At 36.6% G+C, this 27,969-nt stretch overlaps 1 protein-coding gene across 5 annotated transcripts; it reads left to right on the plus strand.

The window, feature by feature from the left end:
- Positions 1-1,081: 1,081 nt before the first annotated feature.
- On the plus strand, positions 1,082-15,541 carry psen1 (presenilin 1). Of its 5 annotated transcripts, none has more exons than XM_019071836.2 (11): positions 1,082-1,197; positions 1,744-1,833; positions 4,512-4,783; positions 10,447-10,588; positions 10,669-10,736; positions 11,324-11,544; positions 11,665-11,763; positions 11,864-11,950; positions 12,976-13,143; positions 13,570-13,688; positions 14,537-15,541. In XM_019071836.2, exons 2-11 carry the CDS (start codon positions 1,798-1,800, stop codon positions 14,690-14,692), a joined length of 1,368 nt encoding a protein of 455 aa, XP_018927381.2. In that variant the 5' UTR covers positions 1,082-1,197; positions 1,744-1,797; the 3' UTR covers positions 14,693-15,541. The 5 variants fall into 5 exon arrangements, with proteins under 5 accessions (XP_018927381.2, XP_042630429.1, XP_042630430.1 ...); XM_042774495.1 differs by having other exon boundaries at positions 1,158-1,197; positions 1,739-1,833; XM_042774496.1 differs by lacking the exon at positions 1,082-1,197 and adding an exon at positions 1,346-1,507.
- Positions 15,542-27,969: the final 12,428 nt, after the last annotated feature.

A 27,969-nucleotide genomic window follows, 5' to 3' on the forward strand; every position in this document is an offset into this window, starting at 1 on the left:
ATGTTTTTTAAAGAAGACTCTTCTACTCATCAAGACTGAATTTATTTAATCGGAAATACAAAAAAACTAAAACAGTAATACTGTGAACTATTATTGCAATTTAAAATAATGGTTTTCTATTTTAATATACTTTAAAATGTAATTTATTACTGTGATCAGAGCTGTATTTTCAGCATCATTACTCCAGTCTTCAGTGTCGCGTGACTCTTCAGAATTCTTAAATGCTGATTTATTATTAATATTGGGAACAGCTTTGCTGCTTAATAATTTTGGAACCTGTCATACTTTTTTTTTCGGGATTATTTGATGAATAAAAAAGTTAAAAAGAACAGCATTTATTTAAAATAGAAAGCTTTTGTAACAATATGCACTGCTATTCAAAAGTTTGTGGCCATTTTTTTTTTTTTTTAAAGAAATGAATCAATGATTCAATAAACAACAATAAATTTAAATTTAAAAAAAAAAAAAATAAAAATAAAGGCTTATATCATTAGAAAATATTTCGATTTTAAATAAATGCTGTTCTTTTTAACATCATTCATCAAAGAATCCTGAAAAAAGTATCACAGGTTCCAAAAAATATTAAGCAGCACAACAGTTTCCAGCACTGATAATAAATCAGCATATTAGAATGATTTCTGAAGATCATGTGACACTGAAGACTGAAGTAATGATGCTGAAAATACAGCTGCAGATCACAGAAATAGGAAATACATTTTAACAGATATTCACATAGAAAATAGTAATTTTAAAATGTAATCATAATTCACATAATTCATAATTTTTTTTTTTTTTTTTTTTTTCTGTATTTCCAACAAAATAAATGCAGCCTTGATGAGTAGAAGAGACTTGTACAAGAGGACCAGATTCCAGCTGGGACTTTGGAAAATCCCAGTAAGTAAGTAAATAAATAAATATTTTGAATGTTAATTTATCGCATTTATTTGTTTGTTTGCTTAGAGTGAATGCCCACAGTCAATGCATTTCTATGGAAATACAGTCTAATTAGTTACAAACTGTTTCAGTGCCATTGTCGATGAAGGTGTACCTGCTTTCTATGTACCCTATTGCCAAGTTCAATAACTTGTGTGGAACGATGAATGAGACTTTTATTGTGAAAGCAGTTTGGACCTTTCGCAGCGCTTCCTGTCTGTCCCGCCGTGTCTCGCTTCACAGCATTGAGGGTTTAATAATCAGGTTTGTCAGACATTGGTATTTAAATTATGTTATCTGTACAGTTTCGTTTCCTTATTATACATAAAGTGATGTATGAATATGGGGTTGATTCGTTTCCGTTGTAAATGTTTACTTGGAGCAAAACTTCTATAAAAACACAATATAAAAAAAAGCTAACTAGCCTCACGCTACATTGTTGTGAATTAGTCGCTGCTTTGTTTAACGCTAAGCGTTCTGTGCCCGAAACGGAAATATTTTGACTGTGGCTCGTTTTGAAGAGGAAAAGGAAACAGTATTTCCGCGCAGTCAGGAATGAGGAAGCTCCTCTGCTGTGTGTGGTTACATCAAACACTAGTTAAACCACGGGTTCGAGGTGCTCTAGTAATATGTGCTGTTTTTAAAGCTCAGTGGGAGTGTAATCTAAACACCATCTGAAAACAGTATCATAAACCTTCATATTATAAGCTAAAAGTTAGTCTTTTTTGAATGCAAATAGTCTTCCACCCAGAAGTCGTAAACTTGACATTGCTGTGTGGTTATTTGTGTTGTTTTGTGATCTGAGTCCAGTCAGATCCGGATCTCCTGCTGTTTCTATGACCCCTGGGTCACCTCACAGCATCAATGGCTGATAATGTGGAAAATGCTGTCAATAATGTGGTAAGTGAAGTGATTTTGTGACTTTGTAGTATGTATTGTGATTATGTGGTTCTGTATTAGACACATAGATGTAGTACTCTTAGTATACACAAGTGACATTTTATATGGCATATTGTTTCTTTTTAATAGTTATGCGCTGAATTTTGATCATCTTGTTGCCTTGTTCACTGTTATGTGGAGTTACAGTGGGTGCGGAAAGTATTCAGACCCCCTTAAATGTTTCACTCTTTGTTATATTGCAGCCATTTGCTAAAATCATTTAAGTTCTTTTTTTTTTCCTCATTAATGTACACACAGCACCCCATATTGACAGAAAAACACAATTGTTGACATTTTTGCACATTTATTAAAAAAGAAAAAACTGAAAATATCACATGGTCGTAAGTATTCAGACCCTTTGCTCAGTATTTAGTAGAAGCACCCTTTTGATCTAATACAGCCATGAGTCTTTTTGGAAAAGATGCAACAAGTTCTTCACTCCTGGATTTGGGGATCCTCTGCCATTCCTCCTTGCAGATCCTCTCCAGTTCTGTCAGGTTGGATGGTAAACGTTGGTGCACAGCCATTTTTCAGGTTTCTCCAGAGATGCTCATTGGGTTTAAGTCAGGGCTCCTGCTGGGCCATTCAAGAACAGTCACGGAGTTGTTGTGAAGCCACTCCTTCGTTATTTTAGCTGTGTGCTTAGGGTCATTGTCTTGTTGGAAGGTGAACCTTCGGCCCAGTCTGAGGTCCTGAGCACTCTGGAGAAGGTTTTTGTCCAGGATATCCCTGTACTTGGCCGCATTCGTCTTTCCGACTCGATTGCAACCAGTCGTCCTGTCCCTGCAGCTAATGAACACCCCCACAGTATGATGCTGCCACCACCATGCTTCACTGTTGGGACTGTATTTGACAGGTGATGAACAGTGCCTGGTTTTCTTCACACATACCGCTTAGAATTAAGGCCAAAAAGTTCTATCTTCGTCTCATCAGAGCAGAGAATCTTATTTCTCACCATCTTGGAGTCCTTCAGGCGTTTTTTTCATGTGTCTTGCACTGAGGAGAGGCTTCTGTCGGGCCACTCTGCCATAAAGCCGCGACTGGTGGAGGGCTGCATTGATGGTTGACTTTCTACAACTTTCTCCCATCTCCCAAACTGCATCTCTGGAGCTCAGCCACAGTGATCTTTGGGTTCTTCTTTACCTCTCTCACACAAGGCTCTTCTCCCCCGGTAGCTCAGTTTGGCGGATGGCTAGCTCGAGGAAGGGTTCTGGTCGTCGCCAAACGTCTTCCATTTAAGGATTATGGAGGCCACTGTGCTGTTAGGAACCTTAAGTGCAGCAGAATTTTTTTTCGTAACCTTGGCCAGATCTTGTGCCTTGCCACAATTCTGTCTCTGAGCTCTTCAGGCAGTTACCTTTGACCTCATGATTCTCATTTGCTCTGACATGCACTGTGAGCTGTAATAAGGTCTTATATAGACAGGTGTGTGGCTTTCCTAATCAAGTCCAATCAGTATAATCAAACCACAGCTGGACTCCATGAAGGTGTAGAACCATCTCAAGGATGATCAGAAGAAATGGACAGCACCTGAGTTAAATATATGAGTGTCACAGCAAAGGGTCTGAATACTTAGGACCATGTGATATTTCATTTTTTCTTTTTTAATAAATCTGCAAAAATGTCAACAATTCTGTGTTTTTCTGCTGCTGTCAATATGGGGTGCTGTGTGTACATTAATGAGGAAAATAAAATGAACTTAAATGATTTTAGCAAATGGCTGCAATATAACAAAGAGTGAAAAATGTAAGGGGGTCTGAATACTTTCCGTACCCACTGTATTTCTAGTGCTAACTAGTGTAGAGGGTGGTTGAGTAAGAGCTCCACAGCGTCAGATAGAGCTCTTCACGGAGCTGGAAGGAACTGATTACATGTCATCTGGATTACACAACCAGATTCCAAAAATTAAATTCTTGTAATCAGATTAAATTACATTTTTACTAATTTACTTCATTTTTAGTAATTTGGACTAAATCATGCCTTAGATTTTGATTCAAAGTATTCTGAATCTTTATTATCGTTCTTTATAGCTGTGACATTCAGTTTGAAGCATTTATTTACTTATTACACATTTGTATTGTGTATAGTTTTATTGTATTTAAATGTAGAGGCCGACACGTCCTCTTCCACTTCAAGTTCCAGCAATTATCGTGATATGAGAATTTGATGCATAGCGTGCCTATTTAAAGACATTTATAATGTTACAAAAGATTTCTATTTCCAATAAATGCAGTTCTTTTGAACTTTCTGTTCATCAAAGAATCCTGAAAAACAAAATGCATCACATTTTCCACAAAAATATTGTGCAGCACAACTGTTTTCAACATTGATAATAATCAGAAATGTTCCTTGAGCGGCAAATCATCATATTAGAATGATGTCTGAAGATCATGTGACACTGAAGACTGGAGTAATGATGCTGAAAATACAGCTGCACATCACAGACATAAATTACAGTTTAACACATATTCACATAGAACACATTTATTTTAGATTGTAATAATTTTTCACTGTTTTTACACTATTTTTGATCAAACGAACACATCCTCGATGAGCAAAAGAGATTTCTTTTAAAACTTTACAAAAGCCTCCAAACTTGTGATCACACACGGACTCTTGTTGTGTGTTTCTCTCTGCAGTCAAATGACGGGACGGAGGCCAACCGGCACACTGAGACGGGCAGCACCGCGACTCCCGGCCGTAACGAGGTGGAGCTGAACGGACAGCTGCCCACCGCACGGCCCCCGCAGGTGCTCACAGACAGCGAGGAGGACGAGGACGAGGAGCTGACTCTCAAATACGGAGCCAAGCATGTGATCATGCTGTTTGTTCCCGTCACGCTGTGTATGGTGGTGGTTGTGGCCACCATCAAATCGGTCAGTTTCTACACTCAGAAGGACGGCCAGCAGCTGTGAGTACCACATTTTAAATGACAGTTTCATTGGAGTTGGGTTTCAGCTGTGCCCTTCAGGGCTGCTTGACAGAATTAAGTCTGTTCATGCCTAAAATCAGCAAACGCTAAATCAGCATCACGTCCTGACATGAATCACAGCTGTGATTGTTCAGGATAAAGTCTAAATTCTTTCATGGAGTCCGTGATGCAGGAAATATCACAGTTCAGCTCTCAATCACCTGGGACCTCAACACTCGCATCACTATCACATTATAGTCACATTAGTCATATTACATCACTATAGTCAGGGTTGTTAATGTAACACCTGGACAAATCAGACACACTATCATTTCTTATATTTAACAAATAATCCCTAACACCCCTCGCCCAACCAATAAGCCAAATATGAGGGTCTGTGGACCCTCCTCCGGAATGCAAATAACCCCAAAAGGACAGAACTGACCTCTGGTTATCACAGTGACTGCCCAGATATACTTAAACACTTGTATACTTAATTCTTTCTGAAACTGACACGTACTTTCTTCAGTAAAAGACAAACCATTCTTTGACCTTTCTATCATGCGTATCCCCAGGTCATTGTGTGCATTATTACTGTTCTTGTATATTGACTTTTGTATTGTATACTGTTTTATACATGCTTATGATAGAGCCACTAGTTAATATAACCTCACTGTAACAAAGTTCGTAGTCACGGGAAATAGGAGGCGGGAACCGGCGAACATTTAAACAAAACTTTAATAATAAAATAAACACATAATAGTGCAACAGCCCCTCACGGATGACTGTCATGCACAGACAGAACCAAAACACAAAGTAAAGTCCAGGCCTGGTCCTCTCTCCTCCAACACTGTCATCACTCCTCCTTTTATCCTTCCGGAGCTCCTCCGTGGGACTCGAGACCGGTGAGTGGCACTGGTGCTCCACCGGCCTCGCTCCGGCCCCGCCCCTCTCGTCACACTCACCTATAGCATGTTTGGTATCAACAAATACATATTTTCATTATCTAAATGAGAGTGTATATTATGTGTACCTATGCTACATATTTGTGCATCTTTAATAGTTTTTGCATCAACACACAATCCAGTTACTTATGCAAAATACCATGTTCGAAGACAAAGAGTCGTAAACTTTCCCTCTGAAAGTTTGTCACCATTTGCTCACCTCACATCATTTAAAATCATCTAATAACTAATAAAAAAAATATTACATAAAAAACCTAAAAAAATTAGACAAAAAAATTAGATCTTGTTAACTGTGCGTGTGATCTGCATGATCGTGTGTTCTCTGCGTGACTTTCGGTCCGTGCAAATTGAATGCTTTAAACATTAAATTTGTGATTTCAAATTATGCTGCGCTTTATGCATTTGCCTATTCATGTCATTTTCACTGTGTGCTGTATGTAAAATGAGTGTTACCTTGGTTTTATTTGGAAAAAAAAAATGTATGATTCCCAATGATGCACACAAACTTCCCAGAATACTGAGGGCTCTTTTGGTTACAGTTTACTTTTTTTTATTATATTTTTATTAAATATTTATTTATTTATGAAAAATACTTTGTAATCTAAAGTATGCTTATTTTACAAATTTTTTAAATTTTTCAAATTACTTAAATATTAATTAAAATAAATACAATTATATCGGCCACCCTGCTTTCCAAGATATCGGCATCGGCTGTCAAAAAAACAATATCGGTCGACCACTAATATTAATTTTGCTACATTTAGTACAGGCAGCTGATATAAATAATAGGAATGGGCGTTTTTCTAAAATATTGCATTTGAATATTTGAGCTCATAAAAAAATATATATATATATTGAATATTAATTTATTTAAATGATTTTTAATGAAAAATACTTTTTTTTTAATCAAATATTATTTTTGTCACCATTTCTGAACAATATTATCAAAACAAGCTTGTAAGTTTATTTTTTTTTTTTTTCGAGTTTGCATTGCTTCACGTTCTTGTAAAAAAAAAAAATGGGCAGAAAAAAAAGCATTTAACGCAGTGCACAGAAAAAAATGTCTATAAGGCACATACTTATACACTCAAGTCGGCATCGAGTTTGCATTGCTTCACGTTCTTGTTGGAGAAAAAAAAAAGTTTTGAATGGGGAAAAATGCATTGTTCTATTTGGCTGCTCTATCGAACGAAGCCCCGCCTTCTGAGTAAAAGAGCCAATCACCAATCGGTTAGAAGTCCCGGTTGCTATAGTAACAGTCAGCGTTCAGAGATGTGCACTTAGGACTATGCATGCACACTGGCTGGACTAGTCTGAAAAATACGCTTATTTTTACGCTATTTGAGCAAAAGAAACATAATTTATGAGACAGTTGTTGTCAGATTTCATTGGTGATTTCAAATATGAAATTTAATCTGAAGCCTGGCAAACAGTTTTGGAGAATTTGATGTTTTCCCCATTCAAAAAGAGAAAGGAGCTGCACCAAAAACTATAGAATACCCAAGACATGTCACTCGTATAGTTTTGAATGGGGAAAAATGCAACGCTCAATATGGGTCCTGGGTTTCTGAATGAAGGAGCCAATCTCTAATCTAGAAACAGTCAACGCTATGAGGCATGCACTCAGGACTGCGCATGCGCACTGGCTGATCTAGCCTGAATAGTAAGCTTTTTATAATGCTATTTGAGCAAAATAAACAACATTTATGACACAGTTGTTATGACATCGTGCCTGGCAGGCCTCAACTAGAGTCATGTCTTCATTTTCCACCTGGGAGAAAACTCGCCCGGCTACCATTGAGTCAGAATAACATCTTTGGAGTTTGTCACTCTTCAAACACCGGAAGAACGCAATCGCAATTCCAGCACCATCGAACCATCAAGACTTTCATCTGAGATTGCATTCTGACACTCATTCGACAGCCAAGGCAATGCAAGTATCAGACATTTAACCAAACGAAACAGAGGTTTAGAATAATCTGTAAAACCTGCATTAAAACATCCCCTAACGTTTCAATCAATTCATTCAGTCTCATTTCCCCTTTCCTCATGTATTATGTGTTAGTTTTTAGTTAATAAACCTTTGTGCACAAATTACATGAGTTTCTGATTCTGTCACTGCTTGTGGAATGTGACCCTTGAACGATTCCTGATCTGGCTACATGCTCTAATGCTCTAGTACTGTAAGAAAATATTTTCTGTGGCCATGAAAATCTCATTTCTTAGAGTTTATATGAAAATACACTGAATGTTCAATGGACGAACAGATTATTTGATGGTAATATTATACTACTGGCAGCTAAAATTAATAATTGTAAGTAATTATAAGTAATTTTAATTATTTATATACATTTCCCTTTTGAGCTAATTTGCTACATAAACTAAAACCGTTGAAAAAAACATTGTTACCTGAAATAAACATTAACTGAAAATAAAACAAATCACGGCATTATTTATAATTCTCTATTAGTTTACCTGTAAGTACTAAAATACTTAAAACCAAATAAACTAATAACATATATATATATATGTACTGTAAGTATATATATATATATATATATATATAATATATATATATATCATATATTATATAAAAAACACAAAGTAATTTTAAAAAATCTCAAAAAAATTCTAAAACTTTCAAATTAAAATGAAAACACAAAATATAAAAATAAAATATAATTTAAAATATTGACAAAAACTATAATAGTAAATGGTATTAAAATAACAGCTGAACAAAACCGTAATATCAAGTATTAACCATCTGTCCATAATTGATCCTGTATGTTTGTGCTACAGATGTGAACGGTTCCTCCGATCATGCAACTTGAGGTGATCAGACTTACGGTTTTCTTCTGGCTGATGATAAACACCAGAATATCATAGAGCCTGTCAGATGGGCTCTTATGACAGCACTTTGGCAAACACCCTAATAACCACAATAAACTAAAACCACTCTGAACACATTAGCGACATCCTGCCATCCACACACAGCTATAACTGCAATCATGATGCTGGAGAACACCACTCTACACCCATGTCCAAAAACATATTTTCTTCAGAAAACATGCGTCTGAAGGTCTGAAATGTCTGTCATTATCTAAATGATCTGTGATCAGGACTCTGAGTAAGGAATGAATTGAAGCTGGTCAGTGTGTCCAGTGATGCAGTTGCAGTGACTGTCCTCTAGACAGTGCTAATGCTTTACTGACCCCCTCATTATTGAATAAACTGGCGCTTTTTCCTCTTACATGCTTTGTGCATGTGTGGTTCCCTTCTGAACCAAAATCATGTTTTGCAGTGTAAAATTATTTTGTAATAATTTTGTGCATGTGTGCCTGTGTGTGTATTTGCTGTTATGTATTTAATTTAGAATTATTATCAGTAGAGATTTTCAATAGATTTATTATCAATGAATATGAATAACATGGTGACATAAATATAAATACATATTAATGTGTACACTGAATATTACTACCATTTTAGTAAATCTAGCTGGGGTGTGAAATTTGCTTGCAAAACCATAGTTTTCTATTTGAATATACTTTAAAAAAATAATTTATTCCTGTGATGCAAAGCTGAATTTTCAGCATCATTACTCCAGCCTTCAGTGTCACATGTAACATCCAGTCTATCACATGATCATTTAGAAATCATTCTAATATTCTGATTTATTATGAGTGTTGCAACACAGTTCTGCTGTCTAATATATTTGATGATTAAAGGTTAAAAAGAACTGCATTTATTCAAAAAAAAAAAAAAATTCTAATAATATATATATCTAATAATATATTTTCTTTACTTTCACTTTTTATCAATTTAACACATCCTTGCTGAATAAAAGTATTGATTTTATTTTAAAAAAGTGAAAAAAGTGGGGAACTGACCCCAATTACTGACCAGTATGTATATTGTTATTACAAAATATTTATATTTTAAAACATAGTAGCTTCTTTTTTTTATTTATTTTTTTTACTTTTTTATTCATCAAAGTATCCTAAAAAAGTATCACATGTTCTGAAAAAAAATATTAAGCAGCAGAACTGTTTCCAACTTTGATAATGAATCATCATATTAGAATGATTTCTAAAGGATCATGTGATAATGATCCTAAAAATTCAGCTTTGCATCACAGAAATAAATGATAATTTAAAGTATAATAAATTTTAAAATAATTATTTTAAATTGTAATAATATTTCACAATATTACATTTTTTGCTGTATTTTTGATCAAATAAGTGCAGGCTTGATGAGCAGAAGAAACTTCTTTCAAAAACATTAAAAATAGTAATGTTTCCAAACTTTTGGTCTGTACTGTATATATATATATATATATTATTAAAGCCATTAACTGAATTTTAAGCTATCTGCCAAGGCAACAGTCATCACTTTCGTGTGGTATAAGTTGAAGAACTAAAATGAAAGTAAAAAAAAATCTAATTCAAAATATGAACTAAAGTTATAATAGTCTATTTATGATACTAAAATAACACTGTTTCCTATAGAATTGTATTAAATATGACCATATATTCATGATTTTAGATGTATCATAAGAGTTACCAGATTGTAAAAGTTTGAGTTCATGTTAAGATCATTTTCTGTTTATGTTGAAAGAGCAGTATTGCTTCTTTATTTTAACTTATTTTTTTTCTGTTGTTTTCTGTTTAAATATAATGACACTTGTGTGTCTCTTCGCAGGATCTACACTCCGTTCCGTGAGGACACAGAGACGGTGGGTCAGCGAGCACTCAACTCCATGCTCAACGCCTCCATCATGATCAGCGTGATTCTGGTCATGACCCTGGTGCTGGTGGTGCTCTACAAGTACAGATGCTACAAGGTCCGTTCACTCTACTGTCTGTATGACGCTCACACACACTTCTTTCATCAGGTTGAAGGGTCATGTTTTGTTTTTTGCAGGTGATTCAAGCCTGGCTGTTCTTCTCCAACCTCCTCCTCCTCTTCTTCTTCTCCTTAATTTATTTGGGGTGAGTTCTGTGTTTTGTTTTCTTTTTCTTGTCCTAGTTTTGTTGTTTTTGGGCTGTAAATAATAGGGGGAACAGTAATTGATATATATGGATTATTATTAAAGACCCTGTGAAACGGCGTGACAAGTGCAGTTTTCTGTATAGAGATACTATTATAGTTTAAAAAAAATATTTTACATTAGTTTTTATTTTTTGTTTTCATTTTCATTTTAATTTTCAAAATTTTGTAATTTTTTTTTTTTTGGCATTCATTCATTCAACTCTAGACATATATATAGAGAGAGTTTATTTATTTTTAAGTTTATTAATTTTTAATTCAGTTTTAGTTTTTCTAGCACTATAAATATAAATGAGAAATGTTGCTAGCTGAAATAAAACATGTAAAACTTTTATTTTATTTCAGTAATCATTTATTTTAAGTAACACTTTTTTGTTTTAGTTAACTATAATAACACTGGTCCTGTGTTGATGCATTTCAGATAGAAACAGGTAGTTGGGTAGCATTTGACTAGAGAGTATTTAATATCATCATTGACAATAATCGATCAGTAAAATGCCGTATAAAGACTTCTGTTTCTTCACACCAGGGAAGTGTTCAAGACTTACAACGTGGCCATGGACTACTTCACGTTATCCGTGATCATCTGGAACTTCGGTGTGGTGGGAATGATCTGTATCCACTGGAAGGGTCCGCTGCGGCTCCAGCAGGCCTATCTGATCATGATCAGCGCTCTCATGGCCCTGGTCTTCATCAAGTACCTGCCGGAGTGGACCGCCTGGCTCATCCTCGCTGCTATATCTGTCTACGGTCAGTCACTGAAGACAGCATTCGCTTACTATTTTTATAGTCCTATAACTGCCGTAAAGTAGAATAAGGCTACAAGTGATCTCAAGGCTAAACTGCTGATAATTAATGCTTCTACTGTAGATCTATTGGCAGTGTTGTGCCCGAAAGGACCTCTGCGTATCCTGGTGGAAACAGCTCAAGAGAGGAATGAAACCATCTTCCCTGCTCTCATCTACTCCTGTAAGAAAAGCCTTGCTGTGAAACATTGAATTCAGGGTTTTAGTGGAATATCTGTTTCTGTTACCGTCACATTTACATGTGCGCCCATTTGATTCGTCAGCAACCATGGTGTGGCTGTTTAATATGGCGGACAGCGGAGAGACCAGGAATAATTCCAGCCATCCAGTTCCTCAGCAGGAGAACCAGGGTGAGTGAGTGGAAGAGCTCCAGAATCAAACACGCATGTAATAATGTGCATCTTCACAGACACCTTACTGAAGAATATTCATTTCAGATTTACGTAGATAAGACATTGACCAAGTCAGTTTAATGTTTCTAAAAGAAGTCTCTTCTGCTCACCAAGACTGCATTTATTTGATTAAAGATACAGTAAAAATCGTAAAATAGCGAAATATTATTTCAGTTTAAAATAACTATGTCAATCTATGTTAGAATGTAATTTATTTCTGTGATCAAAGCTGAATTTTCAGCATCATTACTCCAGTCTCCGGTGTCTCATGATCCTTCAGAAATCATTCTAGCATTGATTTGCTGCTCAATAAGCATTTCTGATTATTATTAACCAATTATCAATTATTTCCTGCTTTTTTTTAAATTATCGGCATCGACCGATACGTTTTTCTGTTTGGTTGATTTGTTTGACCAATGAGATGTGTTTTATTTTGAAATTACTTTTATTCTGACAGTTACTTTTATTTTAATAATAATGAATTATTAGACAGAACTGTTAAAGATAATAAACGGTATATGAAAAAGTATTAATCTACCATAAGCAAATGCACATTCATATCATTTTAATTTAACCTTTCAAACTTTATAAAAGTGTGCGTTTGTATCCTTTTGCATCTGTAGCTTTGAGATTTATTTCTGAAAAAATTACAAGATTTCAGAAAGTTGCTGTCTAAGGTATAATTTTTTTTTCATATAATTCATTTTAAAAAAAAATTTTCTAATTTAAAAAATAATTCTAAAGTAATTTCAGCAATTGTTATGAATGTGTTTTTGCTATATTCATTGACATCGGGCATAAAAAAAAAAAAACAATACCGGTTGAACACTACTGTTGATATTGTTGGTCAGTTATTCCTACTCTCTACTATAAATGCAGATCACGTGAGCAGCAGTATTTGCCTCATTGTGTTGCTGCTTATTTGTTAAACTCAACTTTTCTCAGACAGCACACTCCTCATGGCGTCTCTCTGTCTCCTGTAGTTGCCATGGCACCCACGGCTCAGCCGGAGGATGATGGCGGTTTCACACCAGCGTGGGTCAATCAGCAGCAGCATCAGCTCGGCCCCATGCAGTCCACTGAGGACAGCAGACGAGAGATCCAAGAGCTGCCCTCCGCACGCCCGCCACCTGTGGAAGACGACGAAGAGCGTGAGTAACTCATCCGGTTCTGTCCTTCATTCCAATGAAGAGGACACCCAGCACCCCTCAGCATGAGTCCTCTGTGTCTCTGAAGGCCGTGTCACATGATCAAACCACACGTGGTCAGTGCAAAACACATGGGGTCCAAATAGTTTCTCTCAGACCATATGTTGAAGTAGTGCCATGGAATAGGCCACAGTGGTCAACTGGTTGTCCCTTTTGTAAAATTTCACACTTTTTTTTTAAAGATAAAAAGAACCATAAAATGTCAAAGATTAAAAAAAAATATTTTGAACAAATGAAATGTGTGATGTGAAACAATGATATTGGCTATTAGGTGTGGTTGCTGTTCAACGCAAAGAGAACCCTCACTTCCTGTTGTAGCCCCATTAAGCGGGATCTCTGCACATGCTGATGTTTCTATGTGTTTTTCAGGGGGTGTGAAGCTGGGTTTGGGAGATTTCATCTTTTACAGTATGCTGGTGGGTAAAGCATCAGCTACAGCCAGCGGTGACTGGAACACGACGATAGCCTGCTTTGTGGCCATTCTCATCGTAAGTATCCCAAAGAAAATGAACAACTCGTTAAATCGGGCACAGTTCAGGGGTCATTCACCAGACAGGCATTGACATTGTTTTTCATCCACTGGTCAGTTTTTTGATTTTGCTTTTAGATTTTAGACTTCTTGTAGTCTAATAGAAAAGAAAATATGCAAAATACACACTTTTTGCACCTGTAGATTTCAATTACATATTTAATAAAATAATGTGTCTATGTGTATAATTAATCTTAATAAAGTCTTAATGTACTGTGATTCATCAACTGGGGAATGTATGGTCATATGGATTAGTTAACATTTTTACCCTATTCACATATAGCAGGGATAGGCAACTCCGGTCCTGGAGGGCCACTATCCTGCAGAGTTTAGCTTCAGCCCTCATAAAAACTCACCTGCCTGTATCTATCTAGTAATCCCGAAAACACTGATTGCCTTGTTCAGGTGTGTTTAATTAGGGTGGGAGCTAAACTCTGCAGGACAGTGGCCCTCCAGGACCGAAGTTGCCTATCCCTGACATATAGCGTCTTGCTTAAAGTCACCATGAACCCATTTAAATGTGAAACAGGATGTTCAGTGAGTGACAGGACTTGATCTTATTTATCAGAATTGATTGGACTGTGTAATATGGTGACGTCATCTGGAAAAGAAAAATAAAGTTATTCCAGAGGTGGAGCTACTTATTTATTATATTTTGATTATTAAGATTATAAACAAACTTTTTGCAGTGACATGCACAGAAACTGTCAAAGCAAGTGTCATCTAACTAATGTCAGAGTATCACTTATGTAACGTTTTGCATGTTTTGTCAGCATTCACAATAGCCTGATTTAAATTTTTTCTCAGGGTTTATGTCTAACTCTGCTCCTCCTGGCGATCTTCAAAAAGGCCCTTCCGGCTCTCCCCATCTCCATAACCTTCGGCCTGGTCTTTTACTTTGCCACCGATAACCTCGTGCGGCCGTTCATGGATCAGCTGGCTGTTCATCAGTTCTACATTTAGCACGGAGGAGAGGTCACTCCTCGTGCGCTTCACTTTACAGCTAATTCCCAGAATCCTCTTGCAGGGAAAGTGAACCCTGTATACTAGCACACCTTTCCTCTTCCTCTGGACACATGACTGGATTGGCTGTTTTTGGCATTGAATGACTCTTTATTAATTACAGTGCCTGTGCAGTGACGCATCTGATCCTGATATTTGCTTTGGTAACTTCTTCGGGCGATATGCCGAACATTTGTTTGTTTGGAGAAAACAGACCATTTTACATGTAAGAATGGATGAAAGTGATTATGACTTTATCACTTTGATGAACTCTGGTGTATGGAATGGGACCACATGTTTGGATTCACTTTCTAGGCATTACATTAATTCCAGCTCCGATATAGTGAGCATTAACCCAAAGCTCTCTGAATGATATGTCTGCACGCACAGAGGTAGGTACGGATCACTTGTATTGGTCTTCTGAGGGCGCCTGTGAGTTTGAGTCCAGCCATTTGAGACGATGTTCTGGTTTACTCTAGCATTAAATCAAGTGCTGGTCCAAGCTACTGTTTTGCTTTACTGAAAAGTGAGAGAGCATCATTTTGGAATGTATAAACGTTCTTTTTAATTTCATACGTGTTTGGACAAGATGTCAGGAGATTGTGTGGGAATTGTTTGTTTGTTAATTTTTTGTTGTTGTTTTGCTTCTCTTCTTTTTTTTATTTACCAGCACAATGGTTGATGAATGGCTTTTACTTTCATATTACCAACACCTTTTGTCATTTAAAAAAAAAGCAAATGTTTTGTATTTAAATTGAAAGATTCACAAATAAAGGGGTTGCTCATTTGAGCAAATTTCCATCTCCATCATATCATTTTCTGTTGAAATTCTTTCTTTTTTCCTTCTTCAGCCTTGAGTACAGCTGATATTCACAATCATCTCATTGATCTGATGACAAGTAGAGATTAAATGGGTAAATGGGGGTCCAAACTGTTTTATGATCAGCTTTGCCAGGTCTGTGTAACAAAACCAGCCCAACTGGTACTCAAAACTAGCCCAAAAATGGCCAAAAGTAGTCTAATCGCATTCCGGGAGAAATTGCAGATCAAAATTCAAAACTACCAGGGGGTTCCACCTCTGTCAAAATCGTGATCGGGGGGGTTTCACTTCAAGTCTCGGATTAAAAAAACAATCCTCGGCACCAGTATAAAAGTAAGAAGACTTGAATTAGAATTTTCTAGTGTGTTTGATTAGAGATGGAGCTAAACTCTTCAGGATAGTGGCTGTCCAGGGTTGCGTTTCCCAAAAGCATCGTTAGCTAACTATTGTGGTTCGTTCCATTGAACTCTGTTGGTAACGTCGGAACTTGCGACCATAGTTGCTTTTGGGAAACACACCCCAGAACCAGAGTTGCACATCCGTGCAGTACCCATAAACCACTGCAAGCAAATGAAATAAGATGACAGAACATCTCAGAGATTAGGGGTGGACTCTTTTGAGTTGGGCCAATAAATAATTGGGCCAGAATACCTTATGTGAAGTTGGGCTTGATTCAGTTTGGTTTTTAAAACGTGTTTGTGTCAGTGTGAAGAAACGGCTAAATTTGGTTACTCCTTTCTTGAATTGAATTTCATTCAATTCCCGCTGCAGTCTTAACTTGGCTTACTTGAGGCCATGCAAGGCTGTAAGACACTAATCTCTGGAGGTGAGTCTTGAGCATCTAGACCATTGAGACTACAGGAGATGTGGCTAAGGATAGCTCCTCTAAGGGGATTACTAGAGGTGTGAGGGAGTGTCCTATGACATGGAAGACAAGCCAGCACTCAAGGATTAGGCCATTAGTGATTAGTTGGGACACTGAGTCACACCGCAGGCACCGAGGACACAGCCACTCTCTTATCTGCCACTCCTACTCTGCAACCTAGACCTATACCTTCCACTAGAAACCATGTCGAAGGAAAAACTGGAAGGCCTGGTGAAACGCATGGAGGTGACCCTCGTGGAGATGGAGCAGCTGAAGCTGCACTGTGGCCGGCAAAGCGAGGAGCTGAGCCAGCTGGTGGTGGAGCTCCGCAGGGAGAACCAGGAGCTCGCTGAGAAGTACAACCAGCTGGCCCAGGACATGAAGGAGGCTAAGGAAATCATCGAGCAGTTGCAGGACACCAAGTATGCTTTTGACGCAAAGGAGAGACAAGCCCAGAAGCTCAGCCGACAACTCTGAGAGATCACAAACGGACTGGTGACCCAAAGTTTACTAGGTGCATGTGGCGTGTTAATGGGAATTTTAGCAATTACAGAGACTTGTTACAAAAGATTGGAGGAAACTACATGGACTTGAAAACATATTTACACTGTGTGCTTCTGCTTATGTGTTTTAGGTCAAGGAATGTACAAGTATAAAATATTCCATTGCTGAGTGTTGATTTAAATGTTCTTTAGTTTATCCCTTAAATGTTTGTTTTCAGTGTAATGAAAGAATGGCAAACTGCAGGTATTTTGCTAACAGAAGGTCCTAGATTATGGTTGAAGAAGAGATTATCTAAATGTGAAATTGCTGAATCCTCCTTGAGACTGTACATGTGAGTCAGTAGTTATGAAACAATCATGGAAAGACTCTCTTTTGGACGCTAAACCCAAATGGCAGGGGTTAGGTTATAGATCGCGCCAACATAGATATTGGTGCCCTGAATAGTTGCAAAGATTAAATCCAAATATATCCCATTCCAGGTAATCGGTTTAGAAAGATGACAAGTTAAAGCTTTGCCATCTGCATGGAATTTCAAAATGCCTTTGAATGAAGACTTCACCTTTAATTATGGTTCTCTCATCTTATACTCTAAACATTACACTAATTAATCACTTATCTATTAAAAACTAGAGGCTTCTCTAATGCATTTTTGGTCCCTGTAAAATTATGCAAAGCAAGCTATTTAGGGGGAAAAAAGAGGTATGCTGTTAGTCCAATTTGTGAAATTAAGTGGTATTTTGTTTAACACATTATCCATTATTGGCGCTGTGATTTCACATTAAAAATGCCTTCTAATTTGAATGAGATATGTAGAAAATATCATAATTACAGATTAAAATCAGTGACTTTATCCTTGCATCTTTTATTGGTTATCTAGTTCTTTTGTTCTTTTAGGAAATAATCATAATTTAGAAGACCCATACCTTAATATGTCCCATATATAAAGGATTTTGAATACACCAATCTGCCTGGATCATCCTCTTACTGGCAAAATAAGTAATTGCACTATAGTGCACTGTGGGAAAACACTTGCATACCATAATGGAATGGAATAATAGCCACAAAGTCCAGAAGTTTAACTGCAATCTTGCTATGTTGCTATGATGTATTATTATGCTATTTTATGATTTCTACAGAACATTAGAGTGCTTCTCTGCTAATTCAGAGTTTGTACAGTATTGTGATCAAGTTATTTCCAAAAAACAGATAAATGGACAGAACTGTGGTTTCCTAGTGGCTGTAAAGTTACTACACCACTACATTTATCACTCGTTATGTCTAAAATTAGAATAACGTGCACTGAAAATCTGTGAAAGAATAAATATTGCATCCTCATGAGCCCTGGACTAATGAGACAGTGGAAAACCCAAAAGAACCTCATCCTAATGGTAAAGCATTGTGCATGGATGACTTTACACTGCTTTTCTGCCTCAGTGGTTTGTCCTTGTCCAAGTCAATGAGAATATAACTGAGATGATCATCAAACATCACTCTGATGAAAATGATCTGTAAGGAGTGAATAAATCCTGTCAATACTAGCTCCTGAAGCTACTTATTTTACCTCAGCAGACCAATGTCTGTCTTGTTGAACTCTTGACTACACAGATTAGTTCTCATTATTTATTAGCTCACCTTCTTAAAGCTTAAATATCCATTTTTGGAAGTCTATACATAGGTTCGTATACATATAAAACCATAAGAAGACTAGAAGATGAATCATGAATATGACTTTTTACTTAGTTAACATTAATATATTTTAATATATATTGGAAATATATGATGGAAGAACAATTGTGTAATTCATGAATTATTATAAGTTATTTATAAAGGCTATTTTTGTTGGCCCTTAAAACCACTTTTTAAGTAAAAATGGAACCATGAAACAAGCATTGCTGAAAATGTATGCACACTTCAGGTGTAATGCTTCACTTTGTAGCAGTATTACCGACTTTGAGCGAGTTATTCCGACTGATCTTCCAGTAAATAATATAGATTTCAGTGGTTATTCAGGCCAACAGCATGATTGTGAGTGTGATATTGCTTTTATACAACAGTTCTAAACAACATTAGTTAATATTGAGTTACTCTGCGTATTTTTGCTCTGCATACAAAAATCATTGTTTTCCATGGCAGAAATTTAAATTACACAGAAAAAACACTTGAGTGAAAGTAAAATAATAATAATAAAATACTACTCTACTAACGAGTGTAGAAAGTATAAGTACCCTATAAGAATAAAAATGAGAGGAACTTCTTAAATCATTTTGAATCATCTTCTGTGCACCACACAATAATGTGCGCTAAAATAAACAGGGTCCTTTTTTGATTTCAGTCTTACACTGCAATGTTCGAGCAGCACAAAAGCTTCACTGTTTCTCAATGAATTGTTTAATTGAATAATTCAATGACTCACTACTGCCTCCACTACTAACAGCATCTTACAGTAGCAGCTCAAATAGCATCTGTATGATGTGTTTTTACTAAACAAAGAATTATACATTTTGAAGAAAGTATTAAAAATCTGTAAATTTATTTAAAAGGTCTGTAATATATATATATATATATAATAGGTCTGTATATATATATATATATATATATATATATATATATATATATATATATATATTCCTAACACCGCAAGTAGATTTGTAACCAACCTCATATTTATATAAGTGCTGTCAATCGATTAATCGCAATTAATAACAACCGAAGTAAAAAAAAAAAGTATAATAAATATACACAGTTCACACACATATATAATGTAAACAAAAACTTTTATTTTGGATGTGATTAATCCCGAATAATCGTTTGACAGCACTAATTAATGTTTTCATTTAATTAATTTTCTATGTTATTCGTGACAAAACATTATCACAATTGTACTACACTAGGAATAACTGCTACTGTGACATAAGGTATGGCATCTGTAAATATGTTAATTGGCGGAAACTATATTACTATGTTATTTTTGTTAGGGGAGTTTTCCCCACTATTAAAATGTTACAACTGAACACTCCTCTTCTCAGAGCTGCAGTGTGTGTGTGTGTGTGTGTGAGACGCACTGTGGACATTTAAAACCTTCCTCTCGAGCAATATGGGATTATTATCCTGCCATGATTCAAAACTGAAAATAAAGTTCTGAAAGGTTGAAACTAAGTGTTCGAAAGCTCAAAATCTTAGAAAAAAAAGTTTTGCAAGATCGAAAAATAAGATTTGCAAGCTTGCAAAATGTAAAAAAATAAAATTATCTCTGCAAACATTATGTTGTTTTTGAGATTTCCTTCTTCAGGACTGCAACATTTTTTTTTACGATGTTGCGCTAAGAATTTTTCAGATTTTCAAATTTGTCAGTGTTCTCCCACTGTATTAGTTTGTTTTCCAGGTTTGAAACCTTGTAAATGGTGATCTGAAAACTGGTGTGCGAATGTGTGAAAAAAAGTTTTGAAACTCTGAAAACTGAGTTTTGCAGGCTTGCAAAGTGGTAAAAAAAATAAAATCTCTGCAAACATAATTTTGTTTTTGAGTTTTCCTTCTTCAGAAGTGCAACACTCTTTTTAACGGTGTTGTGCAATCATTTTTTCAGAGTTTCGAATTTGTCACTGTTCTCCCAGTGTATAGTTTGTTTTCCAGGTTTGAAACCTCGTAAATAGTGATCTGAAAACTGGTGTGCGAATAGGTGAAAAAAAGTTTTGAAACTCTGAAAACTGAGGTTCGAAAGGGCGAAACTTATAACATTACATTTGCACTCCTATTGCAGACTATTTTTTCAGAGCCGAGTTTACAACACCGACTTTGCGGAGATACGCCCACACAGTTGCGAGCCTGCGACTCACGTGATTAGTGGCAGCGTTGTCACGCAGCTCCGCTCTGAAACTCAGACTGAGCGAAAATGAAGCTTCGCAAACTCGCAACTTAAAAAAAAAGCCTGGAGGGAGGGCCTTCTGCTCTTGGCCAATGCTTTGCTGTCTGCTGAGGTAGAGGTACAGTCCAATCACAAGTCGTATTTACTGGAAAGGTGGGACTGAACGACTGCTCCGCCAATGACGAAAGCGCACAGGATACGCAAACAGAGGATGCACGGATCTCTGGCCACAAGGCCTGTCTAGAGCTGCAAGAACCGCGTCCATGGCTGGATAGCGTCCGGTCCGGTCCAAAAATAAGGCTACCGACTTGTCGCGGGAATTCACTATACAATTGCCAGTAGCCACTGAGTTTACCACTGATAGGCCGGCGGTGCATCAATATACACACTCACCTCACGCAGCGAACGACTCCGTATTTCCGCAAAGTCGGTGTTGTAAACTCAGCTCTGAAAAAATAGTCTGCAATAGGAGTGCAAATGTAATGTAATGTAATAAGTTTCGCCCTTTCGAACCTCAGTTTTCAGAGTTTCAAAACTTTTTTTTACCTATTCGCACACCAGTTTTCAGATCACTATTTACAAGGTTTCAAATCTGGAAAACAAACCTATACACTGGGAGAACAGTGACATATTTGAAAACTCTGAAAAAATGATTGCACAACACCGTAAAAAAGAGTGTTGCACTTCTGAAGAAGGAAAACTCAAAAACAAAATTATGTTTGCAGAGATTTTTTTTTTTTTTTACCACTTTGCAAGCCTGCAAAACCTCTGTTTTCAGAGTTTCAAAACTTTTTTTCACACATTCGCACACCACTTTTCAGATCACCATTTACAAGGTTTCAAACATGGAAAAACAAACTAATACAGTGGGAGAACACTGACAAATTTGAAAATCTGAAAAATTCTTTGCGCAACATCGTAAAAATTTTTTTTGCAGTTCTGAAGAAGGAAATCTCGAAAACAACATAATGTTTGCAGAGATATTTTTATTTTTTTCTTATTTTTCGATCTTGCAAAACTTTTTTTTGTAAGATTTTGAGCTTTCGAACACTTAGTTTCAACCTTTCAGAACTTTATTTTCAGTTTTGAATCATGGCAGGATAATAATCCCATAGTATGAGCAACAGAGAGAGTTCAGACAGCAGATTCATCAGCGTGAGATGCGAACATCAACTCTGCTTTCTTTCGACAGAGTGAGTTATTACTATTAATTTCAGTTTAATCTGTTTTCTGTGTGAGAAAGACTGTTTTCGAGGTCCTCGCTGTTTATCAAACTCTCGCTGGCCTGATGGACCGTTTCTTCGGGGATAGATGTGGGAAACCTATTTAACTCTGGCTGGAATATTGGTGAGAATGGCATTGGATGTAATTTTTACAGAAAAAAAGTACAAAAACATAGAAACACTAAACTGAAAGTAAACAGTAAGAAATTAACTGATGACAATTACAAGAAACAAAACAAGTTCAGATGAATCAAAAGAAGTTTTAATGTCCTTTATTAACATTTCTTGTCACTTCACAGAATAACTTTTGGCAGTTCCCTTCGATAGTCCTGTGGTTTGAAATTAATTTTTAAAAGTACAAACATTACCTGGAGTCTCTCAGTCAACAAAATTTAACAACATGCTGTTTAGTTTTAGATGCAGTAAAGCTGACTGATTAATCTGTCATCTCAGTCTCATTCTTAAATCTTTAGTCTTCTGATTGTAGTAAATTTTGGCTATGGTATGGTATGTGTTAATGGGAGAGATTACATACAATCGTGGCCAAAAGTTTTGAGAATTACATAAATATTGGAAATTGGAAAAGTTGCTGCTTAAGTTTTTATAATAGCAATTTGCATATACTCCAGAATGTTATGAAGAGTAATCAGATGAATTGCATAGTCCTTCTTTGCCATGAAAATTAACTTAATCCCAAAAAAACCTTTCCATTGCATTTCATTGCTGTCATTAAAGGATCTGCTGAGATCATTTCAGTAATCATCTTGTTAACTCAGGTGAGAATGTTGACGAGCACAAGGCTGGAGATCATTATGTCAGGCTGATTGGGTTAGAATGGCAGACTTGACATGTTAAAAGGAGGGTGATGCTTGAAATCATTGTTCTTCCATTGTTAACCATGGTGACCTGCAAAGAAACGAGTGCAGCCATCATTGCGTTGCATAAAAAATGGCTTCACAGACAAGGATATTGTGGCTACTAAGATTGCACCTAAATCAACAATTTATAGGTTCATCAAGAACTTCAAGGAAAGAGGTTCATTTCTTGTAAAGAAGGCTTCAGGGCGTCCAAGAAAGTCCAGCAAGCGCCAGGATCGTCTCCTAAAGAGGATTCAGCTGCGGGATCGGAGTGCCACCAGTGCAGAGCTTGCTCAGGAATGGCAGCAGGCAGGTGTAAGCGAATCTGCACGCACAGTGAGGCCAAGACTTTTGGAAGATGGCCTGGTGTCAAGAAGGGCAGCAAAGAAGCCACTTCTCTCCAAAAAAAAAAAAACATCAGGGACATATTGATCTTCTGCAGAAAGTATAGTGAAATGGACTGCTGAGGACTGGGGCAAAGTCATATTCTCCGATGAAGCCCCTTTCCGATTGTTTGGGGCATCTGGAAAAAGGCTTGTCCGGAGAAGAAAAGGTGAGCGCTACCATCAGTCCTGTCTCATGCCAACAGTAAAGCATCCTGACACCATTAATGTGTGGGGTTGCTCCTCATCCAAGGGAGTGGGCTCACTCACAATTCTGCCCAAAAACACAGCCATGAATAAAGAATGGTACCAAAACACCCTCCAACAGCAACTTCTTCCAACAACAGTTTGGTGAAAAACAATGCATTATCCAGCACGATGGAGCACCGTGCCATAAGGCAAAAGTGATAACTAAGTGGCTCGGGGACCAGAATGTTGAAATTTTGGGTCCATGGCCTGGAAACTCCCCAGATCTTAATCCCATTGAGAACTTGTGGTCAATCCTCAAGAGGCGGATGGACAAACAAAAACCCACTAATTCTGACAAACTCCAAGAAGTTATTATGAAAGAATGGGTTGCTATCAGTCAGGATTTGGCCCAGAAGTTGATTGAGAGCATGCCCAGTCGAATTGCAGAGGTCCTGAAAAAGAAGGGCCAACACTGCAAATACTGACTCTTTGCATAAATGTCATGTAATTGTCGATAAAAGCCTTTGAAACGTATGAAGTGCTTGTAATTATATTTCAGTACATCACAGAAACAACTGAAACAAAGATCTAAAAGCAGTTTAGCAGCAAACTTTTTGAAAACTAATATTTATGTAATTCTCAAAACTTTTGGCCACGACTGTACATTACCTCTGGTTTTCATTGCGGTGCATTCTGTGATTGCCATTTTTTTTGTCATCATTTGCTTTTCTGTGACATCGGCTGGTATATTAAAAGTAAAATTTCTCCTAATGCAGGCATTCTCAACACTCTGATGGCACATTGGTGATTAACCAGCTGACATCAGATGATTCAGGGCTTTATACCTGCACAGTTACAGATGCCCAAAAATCTGAAGAACGCCAAATCCAGCTCAGGGTTTTTGGTGTGTCTCTTTTTTTCAGTATTTGAATCAAATACAACATACTCTGAGTTTTCGGTCTCTGCAGTATGTTTTTAATATTGACCTGTTTCTCCAGGTGACCTCAGGATCACTAAAGCCCCTACAGATGTCGATGTGCTGCAGGGAAGCAATGCTAAACTGCCCTGCGTAGTGACCGGAGAAAATGTGAATGTGGGCTGGTCACGGTCAGTTAAGAGAACACATTTTATAGCTCATAGTTTGTATCGAGTGAGAATGAAGCCTTCATAGCTATGCCTGTCTTTATGTACAGGAATGGGGTGCCAGTGCGACCGGACGGACATCATGTGCATGTGTCGGCAGACGGAACGCTAATACTATATAATGTCCAGTCAGTGGATGAGGGGACATATACCTGCAATGCCTACACCGGGACATACTCTGTCAGTGCAGCGGCTGAGATACGACTAGCCAAGTCCCCTCAACAAGGTCTGTGGAGTCAGAACGAGAGGTCAAAAAGCTGGATCTCAATTCAGCACCACAGTTTCAACTATGAACAGCACAGGAGTCAGAAATTACCTTGGCATTTAAGAAATATTTCAACCAAATATGAAAATTCTGTCATTATTTGCTCACAATCTTTTTGTTCCAAACTTTTATTAGTTTCTTTCTTCTGTAAAAGACAAAAGAAGATAATTTGTAGAGTGTGTATAACCACATGGCTGACAGTAGCCATAGACTTCCACAGTATTAAAAAATATTATGGACGTCAATGGCTACTGTCAACTGTTTGGTTATAAACATTCTTCAAAATATCTTCTTTTGTGTTTAGCAGAATAAAGAAACTCATACAGGATTGGAACAACATGACTGAGTAAATGATGACGGAATTAAAATTTTTTTAGTGAACTATCCCTTTAAGTGGCAACATTTTTACCTTTGTAAAGGCAATTTTTATAATGACCTTATTAAATGTATCTCTGTTGCCTTCAGTCGAGCAGAATACTAATAGAGTGTTATCAATCAAACTTTATTAACTTAAAAAAAGCCATCTTTACACTGCAAAGTTAGAACAGAAGCTGCATCTGACATGGCATTATGTTTATTTACACTGTTTAATGCTGCTTAGAATAGGCATACATATACTTACACAACAAATGCATAATGTAAACAGCCTGCATAAAGTATTTAGATTATTTAAAAACAGGAACTTAATGCAGTTCTCATTCAATATTATGATTATATTATGATTATATTATATAAGGGTGTTTATTGTTCTTCATATAGTGATGATGATTAACAGAATGTTGTTTATATAATAATGTTTTTGGGTTTGGGGTAACGGCACATCATGTTCTGGCTACACTGACAAAAGCTAAATTTAAGAAAATAAAGACATTACATTCATTATTTTAGCAGCTAAATAAATAAATAAATAAATAAAATGTTTATTCATTATAAACAGAAATTGAGCAAAGAACATTTCTCATCACTGAGCTCTTCATGACTTAAGTTCACGAGTTCTGCACTTTGGCAAAATCTTCTGTTATAATCACTGTTTTCAGTGAATTCAGTCAGTGACACACTAAACACATTTTAAGGGGTTTCAGTTACAAATCTGAATGCCCCTGATTGGCTATTGCATTCATAAGCTCAACAATGATTGGTAACAATGCTCAATGTTGCAAAAAAAACCCTTATGAAATCTGATGCAACGTGAGCAGGTCAAAATATAATACTGTGAATCGACCCGTTTCATTCATTTGTATATTTCACTTTAATTGCCACAGCTGCAATCGATTGCATTTTAATTGTGCAGGAGCCCCTTATCTTGAATTTGTGGGGCATTTTTATTCATTTTGGTTGTATTTTTGCGCAAAGCCTTTGTTCATTTCTGACTCTGGACAGCACACCAAATTAGTTTGCCTTTTTCTCTCCATGATTATCTGATGATGTGTACTTCTGAATGTCTTTTAATGTGTCTGACTGTGTCTGTAGATCTGGGCGGGAGTCAGGGGTTGTCAGCGGACTGTGTGGATCAGCCGGAACTGGCGAACTGTAATCTGATTGTGTACGCGCGCCTGTGCTCCAGCCAGTATTACTCCAGTTTCTGCTGCGCCAGCTGTGCCAGATATGCCAGGGACAAAGATAGATCTAGACAAATCAGATAGGTCCTGTGCTATGAATCCCACGGTCTCATTGGTCGATTCAGACTGACATTCACCCACTGTGTACAGAGACTTGCCTCATGATTCGACTCCACATCAACAGTGACCTCAGATATCAGTCAGGCATTCAGTATTCCCGGCCCATTCAGATCAGAGTTTATTTATCTTTGTATGTTATACAGCATCTCTGTGTGCATTTTTGTGTGTAACTGTTTAAGTGCAAATGAATGTTCAGTTTGGATTATTAACAGGTCACTGACACTGTAAAACAAGAGTTGAAGTTGAAGTTGTAACTTGTATTAGAATATATTAGCAGTTAAAAGTGATAGCATACTTTGATAGGAACCCTTTTGTGTATTTTGAATGTGTAGATTGTAGAGATGCGCCGAAATTAAGGCAACCAAAAATATTTGGCCAAAAATGAATTTTCCACTTTGGCTAAATCTGTTTTGAAGGGATGAAATGATTAATGTTTAATTAGCTCTTCTCTGATGGAATAACAATAAGCTTTGTGCTTTAATTGTTACTTTCAAATTCTGTCATTTATAATGAAATAATTGAAATGATAAATGTGGTTTTGCTGCTCTTTAATGTGGCGTGAATCAAGTGGCATGTGAACCAATCCCCTCTTCCTCTTTACTAGAAGTTACAGCACCAAACAAATATGAATGAACATCAGAAATGAATGAACTAAACAAAACAGCACATCAAATAAAAAACAAAACAAAAAACAAAAAACTAAATAATAATTTACTACTGTGTGTGCTTGTAAACAATATGTCACGTTAGGTTACTTTTACCTCTGGAAAAGACGTTCAGTATCCATAACTTTTTAGTTAGCTAGAAAAATGAACTCTAGAGAGGAGCATTTTGATAAATTAAATAAAACACCATTTAAATGTTTATAGTTCAACAACCAATTTGACTAGAAATTAATTATATCATTATGAAGTTAATGTTACGCACCTTGAATAACTATTTGATTTAAAAGTATACAACCCAGTGTTTATTTGAGTGTTAACTCTAAAATAATTTGATTAATTATTCGATTATTAAATCAACTTTTCTGTGTCCGTTTTGGGTCAGTGATAGTTTCTGTAAGACATTAGTTTCAGTGCATCATTAGTAGATTAATTTTTGTAAGTGAAATGTATGCACAGTAATGCATATATTAGTAAGTTCTAATATTAATGCAATGTATCAAATAAATTTGATTATGACACAGTAAAGCCAGTTAATAACAAAGAAGGAAAATTTTCACGTAACACTTGTCCAGATTGGTCTAGCTTTGTGCTGCTGACAAATAACAAGAACATGAAATACTCTGCTTATCTAGTTAGAGACACCAATGAAAATCCCTGCATTTCTTTGGTCCAGCATTAAGGAATATCTCGGCAGATAGATCTGAAATTGACTGGCTTTCCAGCGCAGCAGTTCTCATTAGATTTGTTGATAGCTCTTTGACTTGTTTGTTATGTTTTTGATCA

Source organism: Cyprinus carpio, chromosome A17 (assembly GCF_018340385.1).
Source record: "Cyprinus carpio isolate SPL01 chromosome A17, ASM1834038v1, whole genome shotgun sequence".
NCBI classification, from domain to species: domain Eukaryota; kingdom Metazoa; phylum Chordata; class Actinopteri; order Cypriniformes; family Cyprinidae; genus Cyprinus; species Cyprinus carpio.

Excerpts from the sequence above, each read along its gene's own strand:
- psen1 (XM_019071836.2), top strand. The coding sequence starts at position 1,798 with ATGGCTGATAATGTGGAAAATGCTGTCAATAATGTG. Across the intron at positions 10,589-10,668 it reads ACAAGTACAGATGCTACAAG|GTGATTCAAGCCTGGCTGTT; the intron begins GTCCGTTCACTC and ends TGTTTTTTGCAG. Across the intron at positions 13,144-13,569 it reads TGTGGAAGACGACGAAGAGC|GGGGTGTGAAGCTGGGTTTG; the intron begins GTGAGTAACTCA and ends TGTGTTTTTCAG.